The sequence below is a fragment of the Haliotis asinina genome, chromosome 4, assembly GCF_037392515.1.
Source record: "Haliotis asinina isolate JCU_RB_2024 chromosome 4, JCU_Hal_asi_v2, whole genome shotgun sequence".
NCBI lineage: Eukaryota > Metazoa > Mollusca > Gastropoda > Lepetellida > Haliotidae > Haliotis > Haliotis asinina.
Window position 1 is genome coordinate 8467672 of NC_090283.1, and position 27191 is coordinate 8494862.

General features: G+C 41.3%; 2 protein-coding genes across 2 annotated transcripts; both read right to left on the minus strand.

Annotated features, from left to right (window-relative positions):
- Positions 1-1034: 1034 nt before the first annotated feature.
- Positions 1035-14397, minus strand: LOC137282189 (polypeptide N-acetylgalactosaminyltransferase 5-like). Its single transcript, XM_067813921.1, has 11 exons — positions 13278-14397; positions 12530-12674; positions 11607-11773; positions 10561-10725; positions 9663-9876; positions 9340-9457; positions 8670-8855; positions 7704-7832; positions 6550-6639; positions 4847-4972; positions 1035-2867 (listed from the first exon to the last, which is right to left on the minus strand). Exons 1-11 carry the CDS (start codon positions 13759-13761, stop codon positions 2727-2729), a joined length of 1965 nt encoding a protein of 654 aa, XP_067670022.1. The 5' UTR covers positions 13762-14397; the 3' UTR covers positions 1035-2726.
- Positions 14398-15801: 1404 nt separating this feature from the next.
- On the minus strand, positions 15802-25678 carry LOC137282188 (polypeptide N-acetylgalactosaminyltransferase 5-like). Its single transcript, XM_067813920.1, has 11 exons — positions 24762-25678; positions 23523-23667; positions 23102-23268; positions 21813-21977; positions 20784-20997; positions 20352-20469; positions 19589-19774; positions 19328-19459; positions 18434-18526; positions 17235-17360; positions 15802-16338 (listed from the first exon to the last, which is right to left on the minus strand). Exons 1-11 carry the CDS (start codon positions 25243-25245, stop codon positions 16198-16200), a joined length of 1971 nt encoding a protein of 656 aa, XP_067670021.1. The 5' UTR covers positions 25246-25678; the 3' UTR covers positions 15802-16197.
- Between the last annotated feature and the right edge of the window lie 1513 nt (positions 25679-27191).

A 27191-nucleotide genomic window follows, 5' to 3' on the forward strand; every position in this document is an offset into this window, starting at 1 on the left:
AGTCGCCATCAATTCAGTACAGCATGTCTCTGATTTTCAAACACAGTAGGTTTTTCTCCTAACTATACTTACCAGAGGTAAATTTCCTGTGGAATGGGCCAAGGGAGTAGTGGTACCATTGCACAAAATGTTCAATGTCTTGTTTGATATGTATTCAAATGTAAAGTCTGCTGTTAAAATTACAAATTCTTCAATATCCAATTAATTTGATACGCACATGACTTTTGTCTTTTTGATGACAGTGCTGCTGGTTTGCAGAGAAAACTAGATGTACTTGAACAGTATAGTATTAAATGGGGATTGGATGTTAATTTAGATAAGACAGAGATATTAGTCTTTAGAAACGGGGGTAAGCTGAGGGAAACAGAAAAAAACTATGTTTGGAAGTGATCAGGTTAAAATATCAACGTACTATAATTATCTAGGAACTGTATTTTCTAACAGACTATGCTGGTCTAAGGCAATAAATGTGCTGGTTATTTTCAGTCAAACACCTACAATATAAGTTAAAAAACTCATCTCTCCTACTGTTCGGTTTAAGATTTTTGACACACAGATAAAACCAATTTTACTATTTTCCAGTGGAATTTTGGGTTTGTTTTCCAAAATGCAATGTGTTGAACGTTTCCACATTAAATTTTGTAAATTTATGTTTTAGGTGTTGGGTAAAACGTCCCAAATGATGCCGCTTTGGGTGAATGTGGTAGACATGGTCTGTTTATTGACTACCATCAACGATGTATTACATGTGGGTAAAATTGTTAGCAATGCCAACTGTTAGATATCCAAACAATGTTATTTATTATGTAAACACCTACTATTAAGTTATGGCTCTGGCTTGGTGTGGATCACACACAAAGTGGGCGATATAAACATGTTTCACAATACTATTGTACACAGAGTTAAAGACTGTAATCAACAGACTCGGTACTCTAGAATTGATTCAAGTAAATTATGTAATAATAAGGACTATAAATCTCTATTGTCAGTTGCATATGCTGTGTGTGCTACCCCAGAAAGAGAATACAGAAGGCTTTTATGTCTATTACGTATATGTGAGCTCCCTTTAATGGTCAATATTGGTAGACGGTGCGGCACAGTCCGCTGTAATAGATTATGTACATCCTGTGCGCTAGGTTGTATAGAAGATGGATACTAATTCCTTCCACTGTCCATTGAAAGACCATCTCAGATCAAAATATATACCAAGATATTATTGTAATCCACCCACGATGTTCAAGTTCAAAACAAGTTTAACATGTAATAAGATAAACATTATGTTGAACATTGCAAGATATATTGAGGAAGCTCTACTACTCAGGAACTCCCATCTGTCATTATCATGATATTTTTGTATTATGTTGTACATGGGCCGTTGGCCGTTATACCGAATAAAGAAATTGAATCGGTTTGTCATCTACCTAGGTACTAGGGCGTCAGGGGAAGACCAGCTGATTTGGGGGTTCTGGCGTGAATTCTGTTTTTTTACTCCTCGCTTGTACAAATAGCGGGAAATAGTTGGCAAAGTTGGTGGATTATGTATTGATGCTTGAGTTTTGTTTAACGCCGCACTCAGTAGGAGAATGAGTGAGTGAGTGAGCCTTATGCCGCCTTTAGCAATATTCCAGCAATACAACGTCGTGGGATACCGGAAATGGGCTTCACACATTGTACCCATGTGGGGAATCGGCTTTGCTATCCCACAGCCCGTTACACTGGGACGTGTGTAGTAACGTGACGTCGGTGTGCAACTTTGCATTTCGCTCTTTTCGAGCAAAATCGTCAAACGGCTCACGATCGCTGTAACACCCTATGTCACAATAACGCCAGAAAGAACAGTATACAATTTGAGGCACCGATGACAGCAATGAATGATCGACTCAGTTCCATATTTTGTCTGGTACCATTCTTCTATATTACATTTACGGGTTCGATTGCTTGTTGATTGATTATTCTACTAATGTGACGGTAGACTGTAAGTTAACGTGTCTGGATAATACAATCACTGACATCACGATAATCGATCTACGCAATTAAGACAAAGTAACATATGCCAGTCCGATGCCGTTAGTCGTGTCTTACGACAGGTTTGTGATGCTAACCATTTCTAACCTTGTACCAGCAAGGTATCGTAGTGGATAGCACTTTATAACAGGATCACCACGTGTTGATAGGATGTCAGTGTATGCAGATATCGCTATGAACCTTTTGACACCGATCGTACACCGGAGGGCGACAGATGTGGTGAGGGAAGCGTTACGACATGTGTGTATTTGGTGGCTCAATAACACAAGCTAAAAAACCTTCTAAAACAACAGCCTTGAAATGTAAATAATTGATCAGTTTGCGCCGACACAGATTCACATGAGCGTATAGCATCACCAGTCAGTGACGACAATATTAATTTTGTTCATACGTTCTGATCCAACGTGAGCTGAAAGACTTCGACGGAAAAAGCATAAAAAGGCACTTGTGCAGTTCCCAGCATCTTGTAAGCAGGTCTGTGATTGTGAACTTTCTGTTATGGAATATTGATGATAGGTGAGCTTCATGCCCTATTAGTGGCATTCGTCACAAACACAAGGAATCGTTCACTGGACTACTGGTAACAGAGAGGGTTTTGTCGTCTTTCCTCCATATCTTTACAAAGTGTACTAAAGTTGCCAGTGTGAATATACAAAACCTTGCTTTCAAATCTCAAGACTTAAATACTTTAAACAAACTGTTTATGTTTTATGTTGCTCAAATTTAGATTTCTCGAATATCCATCTTTGGTTGTCTCCCGTGTGGCATGGTTTCATCACGAGGGTTGAGTTTGCCGTCAGTGTGAGGCACGTACCCGTACCTCTCAATACAAGGCTCTGCTCCTGAAAAAGACAAATGAGACTTAAGATATTGCCAGTCACGTTTGACTTTTTCACTTCTTTTATTGGAACTGTCGCAGTTTAATGGTTTACTTTCTAAAAAAGTTGTCAGTTTATGCGTTCAGTGTTACGCCGCTTTCGGAAATATTCCATCAATATCACGACAGGGAACACCAGAAATGTTTCACCCGCTGTACCCGAGTTCACACACGGAGCCCGGGCGTTCGGCAGAACACTAGGCTACCCAACATTTCCTCTCAAATACAAGCATGCATTAACGACATCCTGTGTCCATTTCAGTACCGACATATTTTACATGGATTGCATCGTCCAGTAGCAAGTGTTACAATAATAGTATCGCAAAGTTGTATAAAAATACCCCATGTTTGGTTACTTGATTTCAAATGATCACTACTATTCCAGCTGCATGGCCGTGGCCTGTCAACAATCATACTAGACAATGCAGTGACGGACAGCCACACCAGGTATATAGCGCTTAACTCGATGAACCATTGTCAAGCAGAACAGCCAGCCTGCAGACCCGATCCTTTTAATTTAATCCTGATTCTTTGCAGAATGTCTGTCCAGCTCTTCTCAAGGTCAGCGAACATATGAAACAGACAGTGTGAACAAAAATCTCTCATCTCTGAGAGTTAATTTCGCAATGACTGAGTCGGGTAAACTTTACATCTGTGTGGATAGTTGTACCACCCTCCAAACAGTGCTGCGTAGATCTAGCCACAGGTCGACATTGACGCTTCAAAAACACTGAAGCTGAGCTGAAGAATATGGCTGTATGTTTTATACAGCCACATTAAGTCCTTCATATGCGTTGATTTAATGCACCATAGACGACGAGAGGATGTCAGGACTGACAGAAGCTCAACGACAACGTTTCCAAGGAGTGGCATCGCAGCATGAGCTGGCCGGGCACTTGTCGGACCCGATACGCCAATACTGGGAGATACGCCGTTAATGTCAGACCAAGGTAATATCGACCTAGAGTCGCCCAGTATCGCTATGTTCAGTTGAGACATTGCACCACGCACCACGCACCACGCACCACGCACCACGCACCTCGCACCACACCAACCTAAATCCCAGGACTGCGCCGAATTTCCGTTCAGACAGTTCCCGGGAAGTCGGACTTTTTGCCAGAACACCAGTCCGACGTAACGCCTCGACGCAATGTCGCCGGGCCGAACGTCTACAATGGTGCAGACAACGACTGAGATAGCTACGGGCATAGATAGATCGCAGTTGCTTTCTCAGCTGAATCTCAGTTTCTTCTCAGATATGCTGATGGATGGTCACGTGTATACAGGCGTCGGAACTAATGTTACGTTGATAAATGTGTACAGCAGATGGACATATTTGGTGTTGGAAGTTTCATGGTGTGGGCAAATAGCCATCATTATGGGGCACGTGGCAGCTGTTCCCTTCATCAACGTCAACGGATGCTCTTCCCAGCATAACAATACTCGGCCTCACGTTGCACATGTTTGCCAGGAGTTCTAGCGAAACAACGTTCAGTGTTACCATGGCCTTCTCGATCACTCGATTTGCAAAAAAAATAAAATAGTTAAATGAAAAAAATGAACATGCATCAGATTCTCTTCGTCGACGCTTGTATAAGGGTAATTTGCCAACTCAGACACTACAAGAACTGCAGGCAGCACTTTTAAAGGGTATTCAAACCATTCCCTAAGACAGCGTCTCCTTTCTTCTACAGACCAATGTGTCTTCGATTGGTGATTACACAAGATACTGACAGTGTACTCTGAGAAAGTGACTTGAATAGTCCACTGTGTATTTTTTCAACTCTTTCTGGTAAATCACGTTTGGAACATTTGTGAAGTGATGCTTCAAGTTGCGCAGAGATGTTTTGTTTCAATCAGTTATAGGCACTCCAAAATAGTATGTCAGTTTTTTGTAAGCGTGTATATACATACACTATAAACATCACGGAATTAAGAACATACCTTGGTATACGTCCAGTTGCGGGCATTGCTTCCCCAGCACTCGGTGTGGGCCAGCTGTCCTCCTTTCATACACAAGATCCTAGTATTTGACTGCCACACCTCTGCTGATGGAAGCAGCTTCCAATACTGCGGAGGACAGAAGCATGTGTTTATGATGTGATGTCAGAGTTAGACATACATTGGACCTACTTTGAAAGGCACTTTTTAAGTTGTAGAGAAGAAGGAAAACCAAGTTTAATGGATAGTCAACTATCCAGGTACTAACACTTTACTCGATAGCCATGTTAGTAACTTCACCGAAATGTCGTACCCATTGCAATAAAGAAAATAAAGAAGTTGACTATCCACAGAACTTTGTTTTCCTACATTGGACCTTATACTGCGTTTTCAAATTGTCAAATCATTTGCTAACTTGAGTGGTAAGGAACGAACAGGTGCAAAATAATATTGAATAGAGGATTCAGTCGTCAGTGAATTCATGATTCAAATACTGTTGTGACAAATCAAAAGAACAATTGGTGTGGACAGAAGTGTATTGTGTGAGGGGAGGACCGTGTAAATAAAATGGAAACACAGTGACATACGGATGTTCTGAACATCTGCCTTACAGTTCCTGAACGATATCAATTGCACTACTGTCTAGCCCTCCCTGCAATGCTATGGCCCTATATGAAGCAAACAAGGACACATTTTACGAATGAACAACTTCTTTGTTCGGCTGATCCGACGTTACATATACAGATCAGATCCTTATATCGGTGTCAAGAATACAAGGACATGTATGGTAACGTCGAATCATTCGAAGAAAGAAGTTGTTCGTCCATAATGTTTGTCCTTTCCTGATTCACCAGCTTGTAAACATGACGCTCAAAGAAGATAAATGAAGCAAAGCAGATAAATGATATCTTTAGGTTCCTTAGATGTTGTTCATCTGCAAGAAGGAAACTAGGGTTGAATAAAAATAATAAATGTTCTCGGGCACATTTCTTTTCAAAAATGATGACGGCGGTAGGAATTTATTTTATTTTTTTTTATTGATAAGAGAGTGACGAGGGAGGAACACATTTTCATTTTTTTTCTCTTGCAGACACTCATTCTTATAGAGGAGAAATGGATGATCGGGACGCGGCCAAATCAAAATTATAGTTTTAAATGGCAGCGAAAAAATGGGTCGCACGTAAGTAAAAGTGACGCGCCGATGCCCGAGAAACGAGTCACTTTTTTTTGGATTTAGCCTAATTCACTTTACAGGTCGGATTAGACATGGAAGTTAGATATGTTTGCTTTGCATTCCGATCCTAATGTGAGTAAGAGAGGATGTTCGGATGATAAATGTACCCTCTCATTCTTGCGAATTCTCAATATAGGTTTAGTTGTTACCCTTGAAGTTATTTATACTCAGAGAGTAAGCATTTTCCAGTCTTTGCAATGAGAGGAACTCCACTGACCAACCGACCCTGGCGCTAACACGATCGTACGTGACGTTTTCGATATAATTTGGTGGAAAGGTCTATGGTGGACAAATTCATACGTCAGGCAGAAGGTTCGTCCATGGTTACCAAGAGTTCAGTCTGCGAATTCATTACTGGTTCCCTTAGGCCCAACACCACCAGCCCCGAAACACTCCACAGCCCCTAAACACTCCTCAAACCACCACCACCACCACACACACGCGGTAGTCAGTACAATATGTACAAACATACCTGGTTTCCCCCAGTCCCGTGGCAAGGATAAACAATCGGTACACTGGTTCCAGCATCGACACACAGATTTGGACTGGACACGCTCCGAATCTGAGGAAGAGTACTGTAAGTTAAATTCATCTATGTCTGTTTCTACCTTATTTAAGGCGACTTTTATGTACTGCTGTTATACTCCTGGTATTGGTGACCCGTGAAGGTCCCGGGGTAGAATAGGCCTTCAGCAACCCATGCTTGCCATAAAAGGCGACTATGCTTGTGGTAAGAGGCGACTAAAGGGATCGGGTGGTCAGGCTCGCTGACTTGGTTGACACATGTCATCGGTTCCCAATTGCGCAGATCGATGCTCATGTTGTTGATCACTGGATGGTCTGGTCCGGACTCGAATATGCACAGACCGCCCCCATATCGTTTTAATATTGATGAGTGCGGCGTAAAACTAAACTCACTCACTCACTCCTGTTATTGGTGTATTTTTTATTGTTGCAACATTCCACCTCAGCTATATGGCGGCGCCCTGTAAACACTCGCATCTGAACAAGACCATCCACTGTTGTATGAGCATCGATGTACACAACTGCAATACGGTAACACGTACGGATGGTTTTGCATATCTTTGACATGGTGTCACTATGCGATGAGCAGAGTTCCGTCCTTAGAGTTCGGCAGCCATCTGTGACTGTGGGTTCGATTCCTGCTTCGCCACGGTTATCTTTCCAGGCTTACACGAATGTGCTAATGACATTTCTTAAGGGTTAGATATCTTAGATCTGCCTCACTCCCTGTTCTGCTTCCACGTTAATCTTTATGCAGTACAACCGGATTATGGTCGGTAAAATATGTTGTTTTAGCCTTCATACTTATTGTTCTCTAGTCTTCATATTTAGGTGTTTTGCTCAGTTTGCAAAAGTACATATAGTCTAAACTGCGGACGCGAGACTGGTCTTAATGGGTACTCTTGGTATTTTACTGTTTTTGTTACTGAATTCCCGTGATTTGTGGTGATGACGTATGCTTACATACATACTTGTCAAATTACTGAGAAGTGTGCACAATACCAGATTGATATAAATATGGATTTAGTCTTTTACCAGTATTGGTAGAACACACTTCAGTGGATAATAATAGATAAAAAACCCCAAAATACATGTCCTCACCTCGCCCGCATTAAAGGACGGGACAACGGGACACTCAGGATAAACATTTTCTATGTACCACCGGAAACTGTGACAGTGGAGACTTTCCCGGAGTTTCCTCCTGCCGCTGACATCACCATAGTTACTACCCTGCAAAATAAGACCAGTGCCCTCCGATTAGGAATATGTGTATAGGTCATTATCCGAAACACCTTCACCCATCACTCTTTTTTTCTTAATGTAGCGTGTTTACAAGGTCTTCTAACCACAATCATCTTAACGATACCATTGGGTGCTCTTATTTATATATCATCTGCTACGGGAAAGTACCTCTCCCTACATATGATACTGCATGCTGTTGACATTGCGTTACTCAGAAAGTAATATCACTCTCAATGTGAATTAGGTTTTGCAGCTAGGGAGAGGGTGTCACTGACTAAGGCCGGCATTGCTGTTGACATTTCCACCAAGCAACTTATTATTAAGTAAGGTATCCTCATCGAGTTACTTCGTGTCTCTCAGATTGGTATTCTCAGTATGGAATGTGATGTTACTCTGTAAAGATCTCGCGCAGATTGTCACTCATTGAGGCACTGATCCTCAGTAAGGAATTGTCAGTGACGCATTGGTCCTCAGTAAGGTATTGCCACTCAGTGAGGCATTGACCCTCAGTAAGGTATTGTCACTCAGTGAGGCACTGACCCTCAGTAAGGTATTGTCACTCAGTCAGACATTAACCCTCAGTAAGGTATTATCTCTCAGCAAGGCATTGGCCCTCAGTAAGGTATTGTCAGTCAGTGAAGCATTGACCCTCAGTAAGGTACTGTCACTCAGTGAGGTATTGACCCTCACTAAGGTATTGTCATTTTGCAACGCATTGAACTTCAGTAAGTACCGGAATCATCACCACGTCAGTTAATATCACTAGGTAAAGTACTACCACACAGTGAAATGTTGGCATCATCATTGTATGTCAATATGTTTCACCTTCAGCAGTGAAGTCTGTTCATAGAACAAGTACTTGTACTCATCGAGCCAGACTTCGGCTACCCTCATGGAGTTCGTTAATATCGGATCCCCGCCCCTCTTCCACTTTATCGGATTTGTATAGCGGAACACGTGACCCACGTGAGAGCAGGGCAGCAGCTCTAGGGTTCCATTACACATCCATACCTGCAATAAATCATATTTAGATGAAGAATGCCATCCCACGTACCCATACCTGCTTTAAGAGTAAATGCCATCTTACACATCCATATCTGCAATACACCATACGTGCCATCCCACGTACCCATACCTGCTTTAAGAGTAAATGCCATCTTACACATCCATATCTGCAATACACCATACTCAGATGGTGAGTGGCGATCGGGTAGTCTAGTGGTATACGTGTTTGATTCCCGGGTTTGATTCCCTACATGGGTATAAAGTGTGACACAGATGGACACATCATGGTCACCTGCACACAAACGAGACGGTCCGCGATTGTCCCAACTACAATCGCCTATTCTTATACTTAATACGTGCTATGTCAAAACATAATTATAGTCCATATTTGAGCATGTCGTTTTCCATTATGTTGTTACGCACCTGTTTTCGAATATTTCATATTGTCATGCATAATGTTATAATATGTTTGAAAACATTTTGGTCGTACTTTGAAAGAAAGTTCGATGTTCTCACCACCCCAGTACAAAAGGCCAGGGTCGTACGTTCCAAGAGTCGTGAACCACTTCTTGTCTATAGCAAACAACCCACCGGGCATTGTGGGAGATCTGCAAACCAACAGCACAACCTAACACAACATTACAACATTTTAACTTAACCTGACATGATGGCTATCTAATATACAGTATGTCATATAAAAATTACAGCCGTTTCTAAAATACACAAGAATATGGTTTTAAATGGAACTAAGATATTCAGTTGACTCATTTATCGTTATAGTACGTATAAATGTACATATCACCGTAAAATCACCTTATTGGATCAGCAGGAGATTCCTGCCTGTTCTTTCGGTCTTTGCTAATGTTACCCCAGTTAAATAAAAGCATCTTCCAGTCAAAGACACCAAACTGTCGAATTGTATTTCCGATTCCAGTACCAAAATTTTCGGAGTGTATGATGTCGATTTTAGGGAAGGGAACGGTCCTGGGATCATCTCGAATTCGGTCCAAAAGTGGCTCTAACCAGCCTGAAAACAGAAACTGGTTCTTTAATAATTGCAACTGAGTGAAATATCGTCATGTGACTTTATCGGTTGGAAAAGCCCCTTAGTAACCCATTCTTGGGTCCAGCTGACAGTGACTGCTCCCCACTCATACCATCATCACTGTTCATAAAATCAATCAAGGGATCAGCCGCTCCGGAAACCACACTGTTTACATTTACGATGTATACATTTGTCTTGATTATGGGCTATTGACGATTGTAGCAATTGAGATTATTGTTAAATATAAAAAGAGTATGTTTAACAATCCCACAGTGGTATACCTGCAATACGCCCCCGACAACATTCCGTTCATAAATCATACCTTCATATCATGTTGATACATACATGTATCGAGTCAAAACAACCAAGTTCATAAATGCGATTCTGTTGATGGTTCGATTTTTTCAAAGAGGCGTTAAAAGGGTGGATTTCGGATTCTTGTTTAATGACGGCATGATATGCCAGAACGTAAACACTTTCACTGACACAAACAAACACGCAGGCTCAGCTGAACAAAGTGACGCGCGCACAATGGCAGACGTCGCAGCCCATTCTCTATAACCTAACCGTCAGGACATGCTTTCTTCTTTCATCCAACACCATGCCTCCAGCGCGATTCAGATGGACAACGAACAACGCTCTATAACAGAATGAGAATTGTTGTACCTGGAAAGCACTCGATGTGGGAATCGAGGAACACCAGTGTTGGACCAGCAGCCATTTCATATCCGGTGATCCTCGCTCTGATTAGACCCTGATGCTTCCGGTGTCTGACAATCGTCACCTTGCCCAACTTCGACATGTACTTTTTCAAGGGTGCCTTTAGATGGCCTGGTCAAAATATATATGGTAAGAAGTACAATTATACCATTTACTCTATCGGAATACAGATCGCGATTGTGAGTGATCCTATCCCGTAAGTTTCACAGCTATTTATTCCTTGTCTCGAAACGGAATTGTAACCTGGTGTCTGTGAACAGTGAGACAAGAAACTCAATGAGACAACTTGTTTATTAGGACTAGATGCATATATCAGGCAATACACACAGCGCTGACATGCCGACATACGGCTGTCATGGGACATACTGAGATGTGTCCGGCTTTTGGAGGTTTGCATGGTTTTCACTTTTTCAGTTTTTAGAAAATCTATTCTCCACCCATCAGTAACAATTGATGACAAAATTCAGGAGCATAGAAACATTAAAGACATACGACACTATGTGTTCACCGGTCACGAGGGGTACATGGGTTAATGTACCCTCGACGTTTTCCTTGATCCCGATGATTTAGGGTAACATGAACAAACATCGAGGGCCCGATGGACCAGTGAGCTATGTATCTTACCGAACACATCGGTGTTAATTTGGACTGTTTTGGCACGGGTATTGGATTATAATAAGCAGTACCGGAATCAAGCAGCTGAACCACTACTACCACAAACAGGTACCAAATGAATTCTCGCAGTCTTGCATTCCGCGCGGGCAACAGAAACACACGTTACTCGTTTGTAAGCAGGGTACATTGAGTGACTCAGCCAATCACAAAACGACATTTATGTGAGCGGGTAGACAAATGTAATTATACATTCTACACATACATTAATATGTTCAGTTTTTAACAACCTCAGTGAAACGTTCGATGTTATTTTTAGCTCTCTTTTCGTTATTCCTATCTTTTTAGAAATTGCTGTCATGCTTGCAATATTCCAAGACCTTGTGTGGAAGCGTCGTCAACGAGAATTATCTCCCTTATGAGATGCTCAGGGGAGCGGTCAAGGACACTGTGGACAGATCTGAGGAGAGTGGACCAAGCCTCGTTGTGAAAACAGATGATGACACTAGCTGGAGGTAGGTCGGCCGGATACACACGTGACTTGCACCTGACCGGACACAAATGCAAAAGAAAGGGATGATTTAGAATCTATTAGCAATAAGCGACATCAGGATCGGGAAATGAAATGGCTGCTATTCCATCTAACATCGTACGATGATTAAACCCCTCTGGACGACAAAGGAGTTGGTGAGTGAGTGAGTTTAGTTTTACGCAGCACTAAGCAATATTCCAGCTATATGGCGGCGGTCTGTAAATAATCGAGTCTGAAGCAGACATACCAGTGAGCATCGATATGCGCAGTTGGGAACCGATGCCATGTGCCGAGCAAGTCAGCGAGACTGACTACCCAATCCCGTTAGTAGCCTGTTACGACAAGCAGAGTCGCTGGACGACAAAGAAAGGAAAAATACTGGTATTTTAATTTGGTTAATTATCCATCGAAGCGCACGTAAATGGCACCTGGAGAGATTTCTTTGACATACATTTAAAGTTGTATAGGTAAAGGAAACCGAGTCATATCGAAGTATAGTCAACTTCCCCAATGCAATGAGTGGTACGTTTCGGAGTAGGTACTAACACCGTTGTCACACAAGTAATAACAGACATTGCAATAAAGAATATGACTATCCATAGAACTTTTTCTTCCCGATGCCTGTGAATTCACTTTTCATGCTGGCTTGTTGAAGGCCACGACTGCCAACGGCGTTTGCGTATAGATATATGACATAAAGCTGACAGTATGTGATGAGGAGGTTTCCAGATATAAAGGTATGGAAGAAAGCCATCTGCATTTAATACTTACTGGGAACGTCTGTAATCTGGTAGACGACGATGCACAGAGATCCGGTCGCTCACCAACTGGTTGAAGCTATTTCTCTTCTGACCCTCTTTCCATTCAACTATTTCATCTCTCGTAGGTTTGTATTTGAGACTACTACCCCATTCACCTGGGATGATAAATTAAGAGACCTTCAGTGTTTCAGGATTTTGATGAACACCTTCATTTTTTCACAGAATTCATGAACACATTGCTGGTCTCGGCAAGACATTCTGAGAGGAATGATTCATACCCCGCTATTAGCAATATTCAATCAATCAATTCAATCAATCAATGAGGGCTGGGAAACCAGAAATGGGCTTCACACCTTTCACTCATGTGGGGAATCGAATCCGGGACTCCGATGGGAAGAGCGAACGCTTTAACCACTAGGCTACACGACTGCCCCTTTTGAGAGGAAGAACTTGCAATGGGTATGGTCAACCTCGCACAACGGTCGTTGTTACGTTTTTAGCAATGACCACTTTGGTCTCGAGTACAAGCTGATTTTGTAGTTCTTCGTTCTTTCACAGTACAAACTATGCACATATCATCAACTATATACATCTGATTACTAATGCATATCAGTATATGTACGAATAAAGTTTCCAGAACCCATTCTTACGACATTACGGTCATTATAGTGTAGGGTGGTAAACAATGACGAGACAATGAAATAGGCAACCAAAATTCCCTTGGCGGTAGACATCCAGGGTTCAGCCTATTGCCTTACCTGGTCCATCCTCCGAGCTGTGCTCCACAAACGGCGGGTAGGTCACATTGCTGTCATCTGCTTCGTACACCTCCACGTAATATTCCTCATTGTGCCTGTTTTCTTTCTGGTGTCCGAGCTGCTCTTCTTCTCTGATCGACTGCACATCTTGCTGATTGTCTCTAACGTCAGAGTGCTCATCTGTTTTCAGTGTATCATCCAAGATCTTTCCCACCGCTTCTATATTGTGTTGTACCTCTGAATCCTTAACCAATCCCCTCACAGGGTCATGTTGTAAGATATAGTTTACACGATGTGCATTTATGTAATTACTAACCTTTGCTTTCGGTGAATTCGTTACAGGCTTCAGTTCCAGTGTTTGACCTCCAGGGTCAACAGTCAAGTGTTTATCGACACTTTGGACCAAGGATCGTGTCGTGTATATAAACAGTAGCATCCCTCCGAACATTAAAATCTTAACAATCCGTATCTGGGAGCGTTTCATATTGATTAAATGCACGCAGTTATGTGGCCATTGAACAAAGCATATACGATATACGTCAACGGATTGGCATAATAAATGATTATGGTCAAATTATGACCATCGTGTTATTAGCATCTATTCCGATACGTGCATTCGTGGCACATTGGACTTTAATGGATGTACATCGATATTTTTCATGTAGTAGATCATTGCCAAATGATAACATACTCACGAAGATTATTGATCCCTTGATCCCAATACAACAAAACAGTCCCCGTCAATACGATCCTGGTTATTCACTCTCTACATGATAAGAAGCAGACGTTCTGCCCATATGGCAAGTCCATTTTGAAAATCGTGCACATTTGAAGATCATATCGGAGGTTAAGTCTGCCTTTTTCCTATGGTGCGTTAATTCCAACCCCCCAAAACAACTCCATCAACAAACTATTTGTTGGAAGCACAACGTACAGGCATACCCTATCTTTACAAACCTACATCACCATACGGATATACTCGCACGATGGAGGGGATGAGAAAGCGTTGGTCCGACACATGTACCAGATCTTTATAAACCTACATCACCACACGGATATACTCGCACGATGGAGGGGATGAGAAAGCGTCGGTCCGACACAAAGCGGCCATGTACCAGATGTCGCACTTCAAAACGATTCTTCGATTTTCGGCGGTGTACAACAGTCAAGCGACATGCTGTAGTTTGTGCAAAGTAAAATTCACTCGAAGAAATTACTGAGGCTAGTAGTATTCGTGGGACTATTTAGGAACTGTCTGAACAGAAGGTGATGTCTGCAACAATCGCTCCGTACAGTGCTCCGTTCCGATATATTTCAGTATGTTTCGTGTAGTCACTTTGTGACAACTTTAGTTCTCGTGCATACAGACTTTTGAGAGACATGTTAACTTGTATCTGCATGAAAATTTTAGCAACCTATAAAAAATTTACAAGACCATCGATTCTCGTTGTCACCTCAAATCGACTAACCTCAGATACAGTCTGATAATAACCAGTATTTACTGATTGCACCGATATTATTTTAGTTCATAAATAAATAATAATAATAAAATATTCCGGGGTACACAAGGGGCAGTTCTCATGTATCGCTGTGGCTTCTGAGTGCGTGAGTGACATGGGTTAACACTGTGTGTCAGAAACATGCAAGGTGACAAGAGCTGATGGGTGCATTTTCGCGACGTCTACATACATGAGAATTGATGTGTGGGTACCAATGAATGCACAGACATAATCAACAACGAGTGAGACCGGATTCGAACCGACTAACATATGTTGTGTTATTAATGAATCTGTGGGCACAGAGCCTGTTGTCATCAGTTACCCTGCTGTTGATAACACAGGCCTACAGAAGTGTCATTGTTATCTCAGTCAGAACAGCGAGAAGGCAAGTGAGAATGTGACAATGATTTTGTTGTTATTGCGATATGTGCTATTCATTTGTACAATAACCATCCCCGTTTCATTGGGCAGACAAGTAACATGTGTGCGCTCTGATAAGTGCTGTATTATGTGTCAGTGTCCAATATCACAGCCGCTCACATTTCAAAATAAGATAACAGGGCCCTTTTGAACTTCATAGAAAGGAAAGAATATTGATAAATAGCATTTCCGTAACACGTGCTAATATGATCTTATTAGAAGTATTTACTCTGTGCGTATAGACAGAATAAACAAATACTGCGACGAGTTTTGTACGACCTGGCGAACTTGTCCAACATATGCAGTTTAATGTTCGACTTAGCAGCAAGACTGTATACAAAATCTTTTGGGGTGGTGGTGGGGAGAGCCCAGTTTTAGCACGTCAACATGGTGATCCAGATTCGACCCCACCCTAAAATGTTGCAGTCTGTGAAGTTACCTTATGGCGTGATCCCTGATATAACTTGAATGATGTTCAGTGCGGTGAAACAGTACAGTCGTTCCTTCGACACATCACTGATATCATTAGTAACTCTGTAATGAACACAAAGGAGCTCCCACCAAGATAAGGTCATCTGTGACTTACGTAAGAAACAACGTCTTAGTTCAATAGTTTATGTAATATTTTATTTGTTCTGTTTGTCTTGTTTTGTTGTTTTATTTTTAGGATTTATTTACAGTCTTTGACGTTTGTGCAAATTCTACCATTGTAGTGCTAAGATTACTAAACCCGACATCGATTCATCACTATTTTCATATGATTCTTGATACGCCAGACCAGAAGACCTTTTTCGTTCACATCAGTACCACAGCAATACGAGATTAATTCGTATTCTTTTTCTTTCGAATTCCTGAGTACTATCTCCCTGCTGTGCCTCTACTGGGAACGACATGCAAACATTCAACATTACTCTGTTGCACAGATATATAAAACCATCCACTCCAGGCGACCTGTCACAAGGTCAATGATTATCGCATTTTACAGTACATTATGAATTACGCTATTGATTGTTACGATTAAATTTGGACTTTTTGAAGATCCATTTCTGATTGGCACTTCCATTGCAAGATGTCATGGAGACGTTGGAATGTTCTCCAGCTGTTAAACAGATGTTAAATGTTGCCAGACGAAGATTCTTGTCCTGAAAGTAAAGGAATACTGAGTTAACCCGATCAACCTGTTGCAGACAAGTTTGCAGATTGTCCTGCTGGTTTTGAAGAAGACAATACGGTTGATGCCCTGTAGTGAGTAAAGCCACAGCCTTGACGTCAAGGTAACTTGGAGATCAACAAGATCAAGAAGATACAGTTTATGCATGTCACTTTTAATCGGCTGCCTTCACTGAATATGGAACTGGCTGATATCGACCTGTTTACTCCTCCTTTAAGACATGTCGGAACAGTTGGAAACCCTCAGTAAATACTGGTACAAATTGATCGAAAATTGAAGTACACGATGCTGAAAACCATTACTTGATCCGTTCTTGGATAATACTACAACTACCCGTGAGGTTCCGGGTTAGATGCCCATGCTTGCCATAATAGGCGACTAATGGGATCGGGTGATCAGACCCTGACGTGGTTGACACATGTCATTGTTTTCAAATCAAATCATGTTTATCGATTCTTACGGTGTTAATCACGAGATATTCTGGTCCGGATTTGTTTTGCAAAAGGCCGCCATATACCCGGCAGATTGCAAGGAAACACGGAAACATTCGAAAATGAGTACAAACTGAACTGGTTTACCAACATATACCTGTAGAACTTCGATTACAAGCGTTGTCATTCAATTCATGCATGAATAAACGTGTGTTTTTTTTCAATAAAGTAATTACATAAGTATAAGTGTGACATTCTTCACTTGTTATCGGATTAATATACAACGTATGTGAGTGAGCATTACTATATCCGACATACCATGATATTGAAGCTACGCCTAGGGGAAACCCAAGAAGAGCATCCCTGTCAGTTTTACTCAATCTCAATACGTTTATCTCAATTCCCCTGCGGGTACATGGTTGTTGTATCCACTCACATCAGTGTATGTCCAAATCCTTTTGCTGTCGAAGTAGCAATTGTTCTGTGTTAGTTTGCCGGACATCACACAAAGTCGCTGACCATCGGAGCTCTGCAGCATCCCAGTGGGGTACAGCTTCCAGTACTGAAGACAAACACACATATTCTGCAGTTAGATTAATTTTCATTTAGTGCTAGAATAACAGAAACACAATTCTCTATATCTTCTGTTCTTGCGTATGTCTGTCTTTCTACACTTCAAACATTTTCATTTTTAGGATACAAATAGTTGCAATACGAAATGATATTATTTGGATGTTCTGAGTGAAGAAATTGGAAAATGTAGGTCTTTCCTGAAGGGAATCGTCTCTGTTTTTTATACATTGTGATAGTGTGTTAACTGATACTTATGTGTTGAAAATGTATATATATAGAGAGACAGAGGAGAGAATATTTCATGTCACACAGTGAATATTTCAGCCGTTTAATGATCAAGCAAATAAATCAAGCAAATAATAACAAAAACTAGATCAGGAAAATGAAAATAATAAAATAACAAGTAATCAAAGTCGACAATATTAACCGAATAAACTCTTCATGAATATGTCTACATGTTATGGTGCGTAGATAGAATAGTAGAAGGACAGTACCGAAAGGATTAAACAGGCGTGCTCCAGAAACGAACACTGCCTCTATTTTCTGTCTAAGTCGAACAGGTTGCAGTGGAAATGCCAAAAATATTATTATTCCGAAATCTAAAACTACCCAAAAATCCACATTGCAAAATGTTACATCTCTGGGCCACTTGAATGTAAACCCCGACAAAAATGACAGACTGTTTCTACTTATAGACAATAACATACACCAAAGTGGTCGTCTACCACCAATCCTACCTATGTGCCGAGTTTGCTGAAGAAACAGTGAATGATTTTAGAGTTCTGCTCCAGTAAAGACAAATGTGCAAGAACGGACGGAGTGTAGTTTTATATCCCCTGCACACAAATGGCAACAGTTCGCTCGTAACTGAAGTAAGGCCACTATATTTTTGACCCTGTAGACAACATATCGGCTTCCAACACGGTACCCAACGCCATATCTTCAGCTGCAGAGATTGCCAGCATTCCTACCTGAACCGGAAAGCAGTGTCATCATGCGCTAACGTTGTCGCATTGTATTCCATGCCAAGGTTCCAAAAGAGACAAAGTGACATTGACGCACCTGGTTACCGCCTTGCCCGTGACAGGGGACGAGTATGGGTGTTTTCCGTCCTGCAGTATCTAGGCACAACGTTGGGCTGGAAGTGCTGCGAACCTTTCGAAAATGACATTTCATATTAAATCTAAAGATGTTCCTCGATGATTCTCACTTTAAATAGTTTTCAGTGACCAGTTGAATGACAACAATGTGCGAAATAAGGCCCGTTCGACAGACCAAGACGTGCTAGAATTCTGATGGTCTGGTAAAATATTTACATAACGTGTTCCATATATGGATAAATCAATTTGGGGCTGATAACTTTTTGGAATTACTTGCCTTGATGTCTTTGTTTTTGTCTTATTTGATACTAACTGATCACAGCCTTCTACTGGTTATTTTGCTTTGAGAACTGAGGCTGGTCGAAGCGCCCCTGACGAAATTATTCATGAAAAAGGAGTTTACATAATGGTAATAAATAATTGGAAATGAGTGCCGCCAAACTAGAAACACTGAAAAACTACACATGGAATAATATATGAATGAATGTAGAGGAGACTTTAACAAAATGGTGGCTACGCCTTTGCTCGAGATTTGTCCAGGTAAGACATAAAGCATCATTTCCAATTGTGTATCTAAAATTCGTCTTGGTAAAGTAATTATAATGATTTTTAATATCACTTTGGCAGTTCTCTTCATATTGTACATAAATGCACTTAGTTAAAGGTCATGATTTCATCTTGTGAAATTGCCTAGGCGAGTAAGGTTTTATCCCGTGTTTAGCAATATTCCAGCTATATTACTGCAGAATATGGATTCACACAGAATAACCATGCTGGACCCCAATGCTTTGACCACTGGAATACCCCCACCGCCCCACAGGAATATAACAAAGTCAGTGATAGTGCAAGCTCTTACCTCTCCCGCATTCAATAGCACAGGTAATGATATTTCCGGATAGACATTTTTTATGTACCAGCGGAAGTCATGACAATGGAGACTGTCCCGCAGTTTCTTCCGGTCGCTAACGTCCCCGTATTCATGTTGTCCCTGAAAAAAGTAGTGTTGTACTGTCACAATAGAAACGGAAGTGACTTCAGTGACAAGAACAGAAATTGATTTCAAAATGTAACAAATGCTTTTAAACCTTTGAGAAAGTCTTCTGTCTCTCCACTTTACCTGAAGCAGTGAAGTCTGTTCGTAGAACAAGTGCTTGTATTCATCGAGCCAGACCTCGGCGACTCTCAAAGAATTGGTCAAAATAGGGTTGCCGCCTTCCTTCCATTTGACAGGATTCCTTCTGCGGAAGATGTGCCCCACGTGTGAACACGGGAGGAGCTCCAAGGTTCCGTTACACATCCACGTCTGAAATATGTGAATGTCATTCAGAATTTTGTCTACCACAAAACAGAAAAAAAAACGAATATTTACATATTTTTCATACGTGTTTCCCCCTGAGTGGATAGCCATTTCGTTCAAAGGACAAGGTTCTCTAGTAGCATCCTTTTGTGAGTAACGCTGTCTCATAACGAGAAGACGGATAGTGGCACATAAATTCAGCACATGCCCAGACTTGAAGATACCGTGGTCTAGTTATGGCCTCTGAATTATGAACGGTATCGCAGATGTGCTAGGTGTACGCTGATATGGCCTCAAATCCTGTTGGTGGAGTTGAAGAGTTTTTTTCCGATATATCTATTCTTAGTGATGGTTCGGGGAAACTGACAAAGTCAAATCTCCGTGTTTGGAACATCGACCCCTCTACCATAAGAGTTCGCAACTGAATCTGTTCCGTTCGAACATCATTCCAGTTAAAGAATATGAAACTAACATCGTTCAACGAAGAAAGTTCCACTTCCCCAAGTGGTTAATAAATTATCAAAATTAAAATTTTCCTTTTCTCCAGTGCGTGGTTTTTTTAAAGAATGAAAACAAAGCTTACTTTGAGAGACAACTCCATGTTCTCACCGCCCCAGAAGGAGAGTCCGGGGTCATACGTCCCAAGTGTAGTGAACCATTTTTTGTCTATAGCAAACAACCCTCCAGGCATTGTAGGAGATCTGTAGGGCAGCAAGGAACATACTTATAATAATTCGTGGGAAAATGAGGATGTCCAAAGAACTCCAGCTGTCCTCCGAATCTGGCCCAAGCCAAACTCAGCATGTGCTTTACAGGTGGAGTGTCTGAATTCACCAGGATTTGTGTTGACATGTGTGTATACATGTAGTTACGTGGGCATTGTTGTTTCCATTTGAGGTAACAATCAACTGAGGTCAGTACCCTACATCAAATGAATTCCTGGGTTTGTTTTGGCTGACTGCCATGTGGCGTGTACTAGTTTCAGTTCTGCCGGCTTTGAGTGTGGAGAACGTACCTAATGGGACCATTAGGCGATGTCATCTGGCTCTTACTCTCGTTGCCGATATTCCCCCAGTTAAAAAGAAGCATCTTCCAAGCAAATATCCCATAGTGCCTTAGCTTGCTAGTCATGCCTGTCCCGAAGTTATCCGCGCTTATAACATGTATATGTGGAAAAGGAACGTTCCTTGGATTTGTCCGGATACGATCGAGCTGTGGTTCTAGCCAGCCTGGAAACAGATGAAATACGTTAGGATAGATGCTCATTTCAATGCACGCATGGATGTATCTGTCAATTATATGTATCTGTGAATACAATGAGTTCGGTTGTACCCTGCTTTAGGTAATATTCCAGCAATATCGCGGCGGGGGACACCAGAAACGGACTTCACTTATTGTATCCATGTGGTCAGTGGAACCTGGTCATCAGCGTAGCGAGCGAACGTGTTAACTATATTGCTTCCTCAAAGTTGATTTGAACCCGGGTCTTCGGCGTGATGAACAAATGCTTTAACCACTAGGCTACCCAGCCGTCCCATACCTTTATGCAATCAACTAGGCTTATAATGAACAAACTTATATCGATCTTAGAGAAATAATAAACTGTATTTTGTCCCGGTCGTCAGGTATATATTTATTTCAAATTCTTACGATAAACGAGCTAAATTACTGATCCCATTAAGTTCGTTATACGTGTAGTCGTCTGAATCGCTGTTCATACGATGCATTGTTCCTGGACGTGTGTGTCAGTATCAAAACTACCTTTTTATTTGAATTGCCATTGTGATACAAAACACTTCGTATGTGAGTGTGTCTGTCCCAATATGTGTGCGTGTATGATTGTATATGAGCGCGCACGTATGGGTGTGTGGATGCAAAGACGCTTCTCAATAACGCTATAACTGAAACATTAAGGAAATCAATCCCTGTCGTGTACATATTAAACGACATTACAACAATTCAATTTCTCAGACACTTATCTACATGACACTAATTTCGAATTTTACTTTTCGTCACTACCTTTAAAGAAATAGCATATTACTACCTGGAAAACATTCGATGTGAGAGTCGAGAAAAACCAATACTGGTCCAACCGCCACTTCATTTCCAATCAGTCTGGCTCTAATTAGACCAAGCTGCTTCCTGACTCTAACAATCTTCACCTTCTCCAGCCTTGACATATACTTTTTCAATGGTGCCAAGAGGTGATCTGAAGTTATGAACATCAAGAGGCATATTAGAGTCATTCCTGGTATATGGTTTTTGCTCCACACAGACGCCAACCGGAGAATGGGTTGTTTACACATGTATAAAGCAAGGCGCACAACGTGTCAGAAACCACTTTCACAAAAACACATTAACGTATGATAAAACTGGACCTTTACTAAGTTAGGTGGAATGCCAATTCTGCCTAGTTAATATGTTATGAAGCCCTTTGCCTAACAAGTGCCTCAACAATCAAGATTTTTCCTATCTCTCGGACGTACTCAACCACTTTGTCCCGAGGCGTTCTCTGCGCTCTGAATCACAGCAACTGCTCAGTGTGCCTAAAGTCAGACCATCAACTTATTGTTAACGTTCATTTGGCTTTTCCGCCGCCTCATGTAGATCTTCCTCGGAGCCTTAAAACACATCCCTTCAGACAAAATTTTCTTGCCTGAATCTTCTCCCATCTGTCCGCTTCCAGCATGCATTTAGCATGAAACTAGCCCTATACAAATGGGCGCTATACAAATGAGCTGTTATGCTATGTTGTAATGAGAGATGGGCGTTAGAACTATGCCCCATAGGCAGACGTGAATTCCAGTCCCTGGTCTCACCAACTATGATTATGTTTCTAGGATCGTCAGCTCTATATACCATTGAACCGTATAAAAAAATTGTGAACAGACGAGCCTTGATAAACTTCAAGCTCTCCTCGCATAACACGCTGGCACGCATGCAACTGTCATGTCCAACAGAGCGTTAAGTCACAAACTCTGTTTTTGGAGACACCTTACAACACATTTTGGTAACATGTTCGACCTGATATTTTGGATGCCTGTGAAGCTAATTTTACCGTAGTGGAGAGATATTACCTTTTGTTCTGGTTGAAACGCTGGAGTTATCAGTAATCCATATGTGTGACTTAAAGACTAAAAATGACTGACTTAGAATAAATAGGAATGGCTATATGTCCACGTCCTGTAGCAGCATTATGGGATATGCAGGACTCGGTTTAGAGCAGTGTCAGTGGAGGAGTAGAGCAGACAAATCGCTTTAAGGCATCGGAACGTTAACAAACAAGATTCCCTTCACTTTGTTGTAGTTTTGAACGTGTTGTTGTTAGCATACCTTGTGTTGATGCGTCGTCAACGAGAATTATCTCCCTTATAAGATGTTCAGGGGAGCGGTCAAGGACACTGTGGACAGATCTTAGGAGAGTGGACCAAGCCTCGTTATGGAAACAGATGATGACACTAGCTGGAGGTAGGTCGGCCGGATACACACGTGACTTGCACCTGAGTAGATATGGTGATAACTCAATGTCACACTGACTGCTGGTGCCCCATTTTCAGGAAGTAAGGACTTAGAGATGTAAGATTAGGCATAACAGAAGAACACCAGATACAATCATTATAACATTGCTAACAAATCATGGTACTCTCTGGCAACATCGCAAGTCAAGCTGCATGGTAGACCTCATAGAGATGTCATACTTTATGGTTACCAATGACTGAAAAACGGTTACTTTAAGATTGACTGATGTACCTACTCAGCTTGTCTGTAATCGGGTAGACGTCGATGAACGGAGATACGGTCGCTCACCAACTGGTTGAAGCTATTTCTCTTCCATCCTTCGTCGCTCTGGTCATGTTCCAGCCCAGTAGCTTGGTATTTCAAGGCACTTCCCCATTCACCTTGAATTGCATTACAAGGAACAATCACTGATGCCCAGTCTCTGCTTGGGCAATACCGCCATGTACTTAAAAATTAATATGTCTATGAAAGGACCCACACAAGGCATTTATGGAGATGAAGCTAGGCTGTTCTTACTGACTGACAATGTATAAGATCAACATTCTCCAATGACAATCCACAACTCGGACAAATGGACTAAAGAAAGGTATACATATGGAAATGAATATGTTGAATGTTTGACATGCATGTTGCCAATCACTAATAACATGGAAACGTTGTGGTATATCCCAGAAGCAGGACCTGTTAGCTCAACTGACAATAAGTGAAGAATCTCTCTCTCTCTCTCTCTCTCTCTCTCTCTCTCTCACACACACACACACACACACACACACACACACACACACACACATACACACACCATTCTTCAGCTCATTTCCAGCAGGCTTTTTTAACGTATTTTTATGGTTTTAATTTTGGCTAACTTTTCCTACAACCGCCAGCAGCTGAGAGGATGGTGTAAATCCATCTTGGGTCCATGTAGGTAGCAATGGTACTGTAGGTCCCCATGGTCCCTAGTATGGTGATCTACCTTCTCTTGTTGGCGACCTATAGCCTGTTTTTATATTGTATTGTCTAAATAGTTATATTAGTTTTAACTTCCCATGCCGTTTTTAAATCAAATTGTGATATTCTAATTGTTTTACTGTCCTTCGTTGACAGACTTTTACAATATGCATATACTCCATTTAAATGTTAAACTTTCTCGTCACAATATGGCTGAGATATTGCCAATGTGACTTTAAATATTAACTCAATCACTCACTCAGTTCATTTCCGCTACTAATGGATTTTCAATGGCAAAGATAGTCAATCACGACGTACCTACCCATAGAGTCGAGGCATCAATAACACTTAACAATACGCTAACCTACTGAATTTAGCCTGCCTCGCTCCGTACTAACTCGATGCAGGAGCGAGTCTTGTAAAGCAACGATTAGAATACAACCTAGATATCTCCCAGTGATAAAGTGATTAGATTATGTCATGGTTTAAAGTATCCAACCAATCACAATGACTAGGACTCTTCCCTCACCTGGACCATTCTCCGGGCTGTGCTCCACAAATGGTGGATATGTTACATTACTGTCCTCTCCACCGTACTCCTCCACGTAATAATCTACGGTCTGTGTTTTCTGTGTCTTTATGACGTCCTCCCTATCCGTCAGTCCCTGTTTGTGACTACCTCTATCCACTCCTTTAATTTCCTTTTGATGGGCATTTCTAAGGATCGATATGGTTCTTTTTCGTATATCCGACGCATTTACAACTCTTCCCTGCCCGGCAGCCTGTATACTGCTTATATTTATAGCATCTCTTGTCACAACAACACCATTGTCATCGGGTTTATGTACAGCTTTGAAGACACTTTTTTCAACTTTATTGTCACTTATCTTCTCACTGTTGTATATTGAATACTGACTGTCTACATTCTGCACCAACGTTCTGGTAGTGAAGATGAACAACAAGAGCAAAGAGAACACAACGGCCTTGAGCACTCGAAGCCTCAGTCGTCTCATGATAAACACTGCACCAGTTGCAAGCTGTGGTGGACTCACTATTGATGGTTAGCTCACTGCTGAGTCGAAGCAAGAAATATGTATGCCCCTCACAAGCGGCATACGTATCATGAACACATATTCACTGGGCACTCGACACATTTCGTACAGAAGTTTCAAAGTCAACATCAAAAGACACGTTGATTCACAGATCGGTATTACACATATTCGCTGGACACTCGACACCTTTCGTACAGAAGTTTCAATGTCGACATCAACATGCAGGTTGACTCACTGAGCGGTAAGATCACCAGTAGTATCCGCTTCAGATAATCATTTCACGAATCCAACTCCAAATGCTTCATGGGCAAAACCTAGAGGTCAAGTCGTAAATTACCTGTTGTCCACTGATATTTGATGGTATCATACCTCTAGTTATCGACATGGCCAACATGGCGTGTGCCATTAGGGATCATTTCACACATCTTGAACATGTTAATCAAATTATCAAAGGCAATGTTCTTATGTTCATGAAATACACTTATGAATAGTTTGGATCAGGAAACAAAATAGGAAACAATTACAAATCAATTACCTTGATATAATTATCACACATCATACGACTTAATCAGAACGTCCTCCAATCATGTATATTTTCCTTTTGACATGTTCCCTGAAATGTGTTGTGAGTGCTTGTAGCAGATGTAGGATCATACAATGAACACTTCGATCAGAGTAAGGGTACACATTTCAGATGGTTTGTTGTCGATAATTTGTGATAGGGCGACTTAACTGAGCACGTGTTACACCTCCACAATGATATACCATTCTCAACTGATTCAGGCAGGTATCGAATGCAGTATAGATCGTGTGCATAAGAGAGTATATGGGGGATAGAACACATGTTATAATCATTATCGCAGTTCAGTACGTCCTACATATGGGTATTAAGTTGAATATATTTGTTGAATGTTGATTCATGCAAATGAGGAGAAAGTTTGGAGATGTCACTGGCAGAAAATACCGTGTATCTTAATCCATTAGCTGTGATTACCATCACCGTGTCTTAACTGTAAACACTTCGTCCACTTATACCAGCCTATTTGGGTTCATGCAGGTAGCCAAAGTACTGTAAGTCCCCATGATCGCCAGTCAGGTGCCTGGTGGTCTATAGTCCGTATTGGAATGGTATTACGTGTAATGTTGATCTTTGTGATATTAGCCTTTTATCAGTTGAATACTTTCGTTGTTAGATTCAAATAGTGAGAACGTGCTAATATTTTATTTATTTATTTATTTATTTATTTATTTATTTATTTATTTATTTATTGAGATTACCTGTAGTAAAACCAAATGTTTGTCGTCTGAATAACTGTCGATGTGACGTAAACTTCTAACTCACTCACTCACACCAGTCATTATTCCATGAAGGGAAGTGGTAAAATTGGGTAAATTGTGATCTCGGTAAATGGCAGAAACACCCACTCACTCTTCTATATAAGAACTATATAACTCTGTGCTGGCATCATCACTGTTTGATAGCGAAAGCGGACATGTGATATATTCTCCAAATAGAAGCAAGAGACTGAGGGTGACTGGCCCTGCCCCACAACGAAGCACATGTGGCAAGTGTGCTCTTACCCTGGGCCAGTGAGTTTGTTTCGATAGGACACGTCATGTGATTGGAAACCCTTTGGCGCCTCACAAGCAGGTTGGGTTATCCATGGTAATCGCTGCGTCTGGAATGTTCTACAATACAGCAAAATCACGTCCCTAAATCTGTCTTTGAACAGAGTAGCAACTGTTACTTTTTGTACACTGATTAAAATATTTGATATAAATGTGTTGGTTTGTTGTCCAGCGCGTACTAATCAATATCCACGCTATATATAATCTATTGTGGCGGCGTACAATTCAGTGATTAACAGCATGAGTGAGTGACTTTGATTTTATGCCGTTTTAGCAAT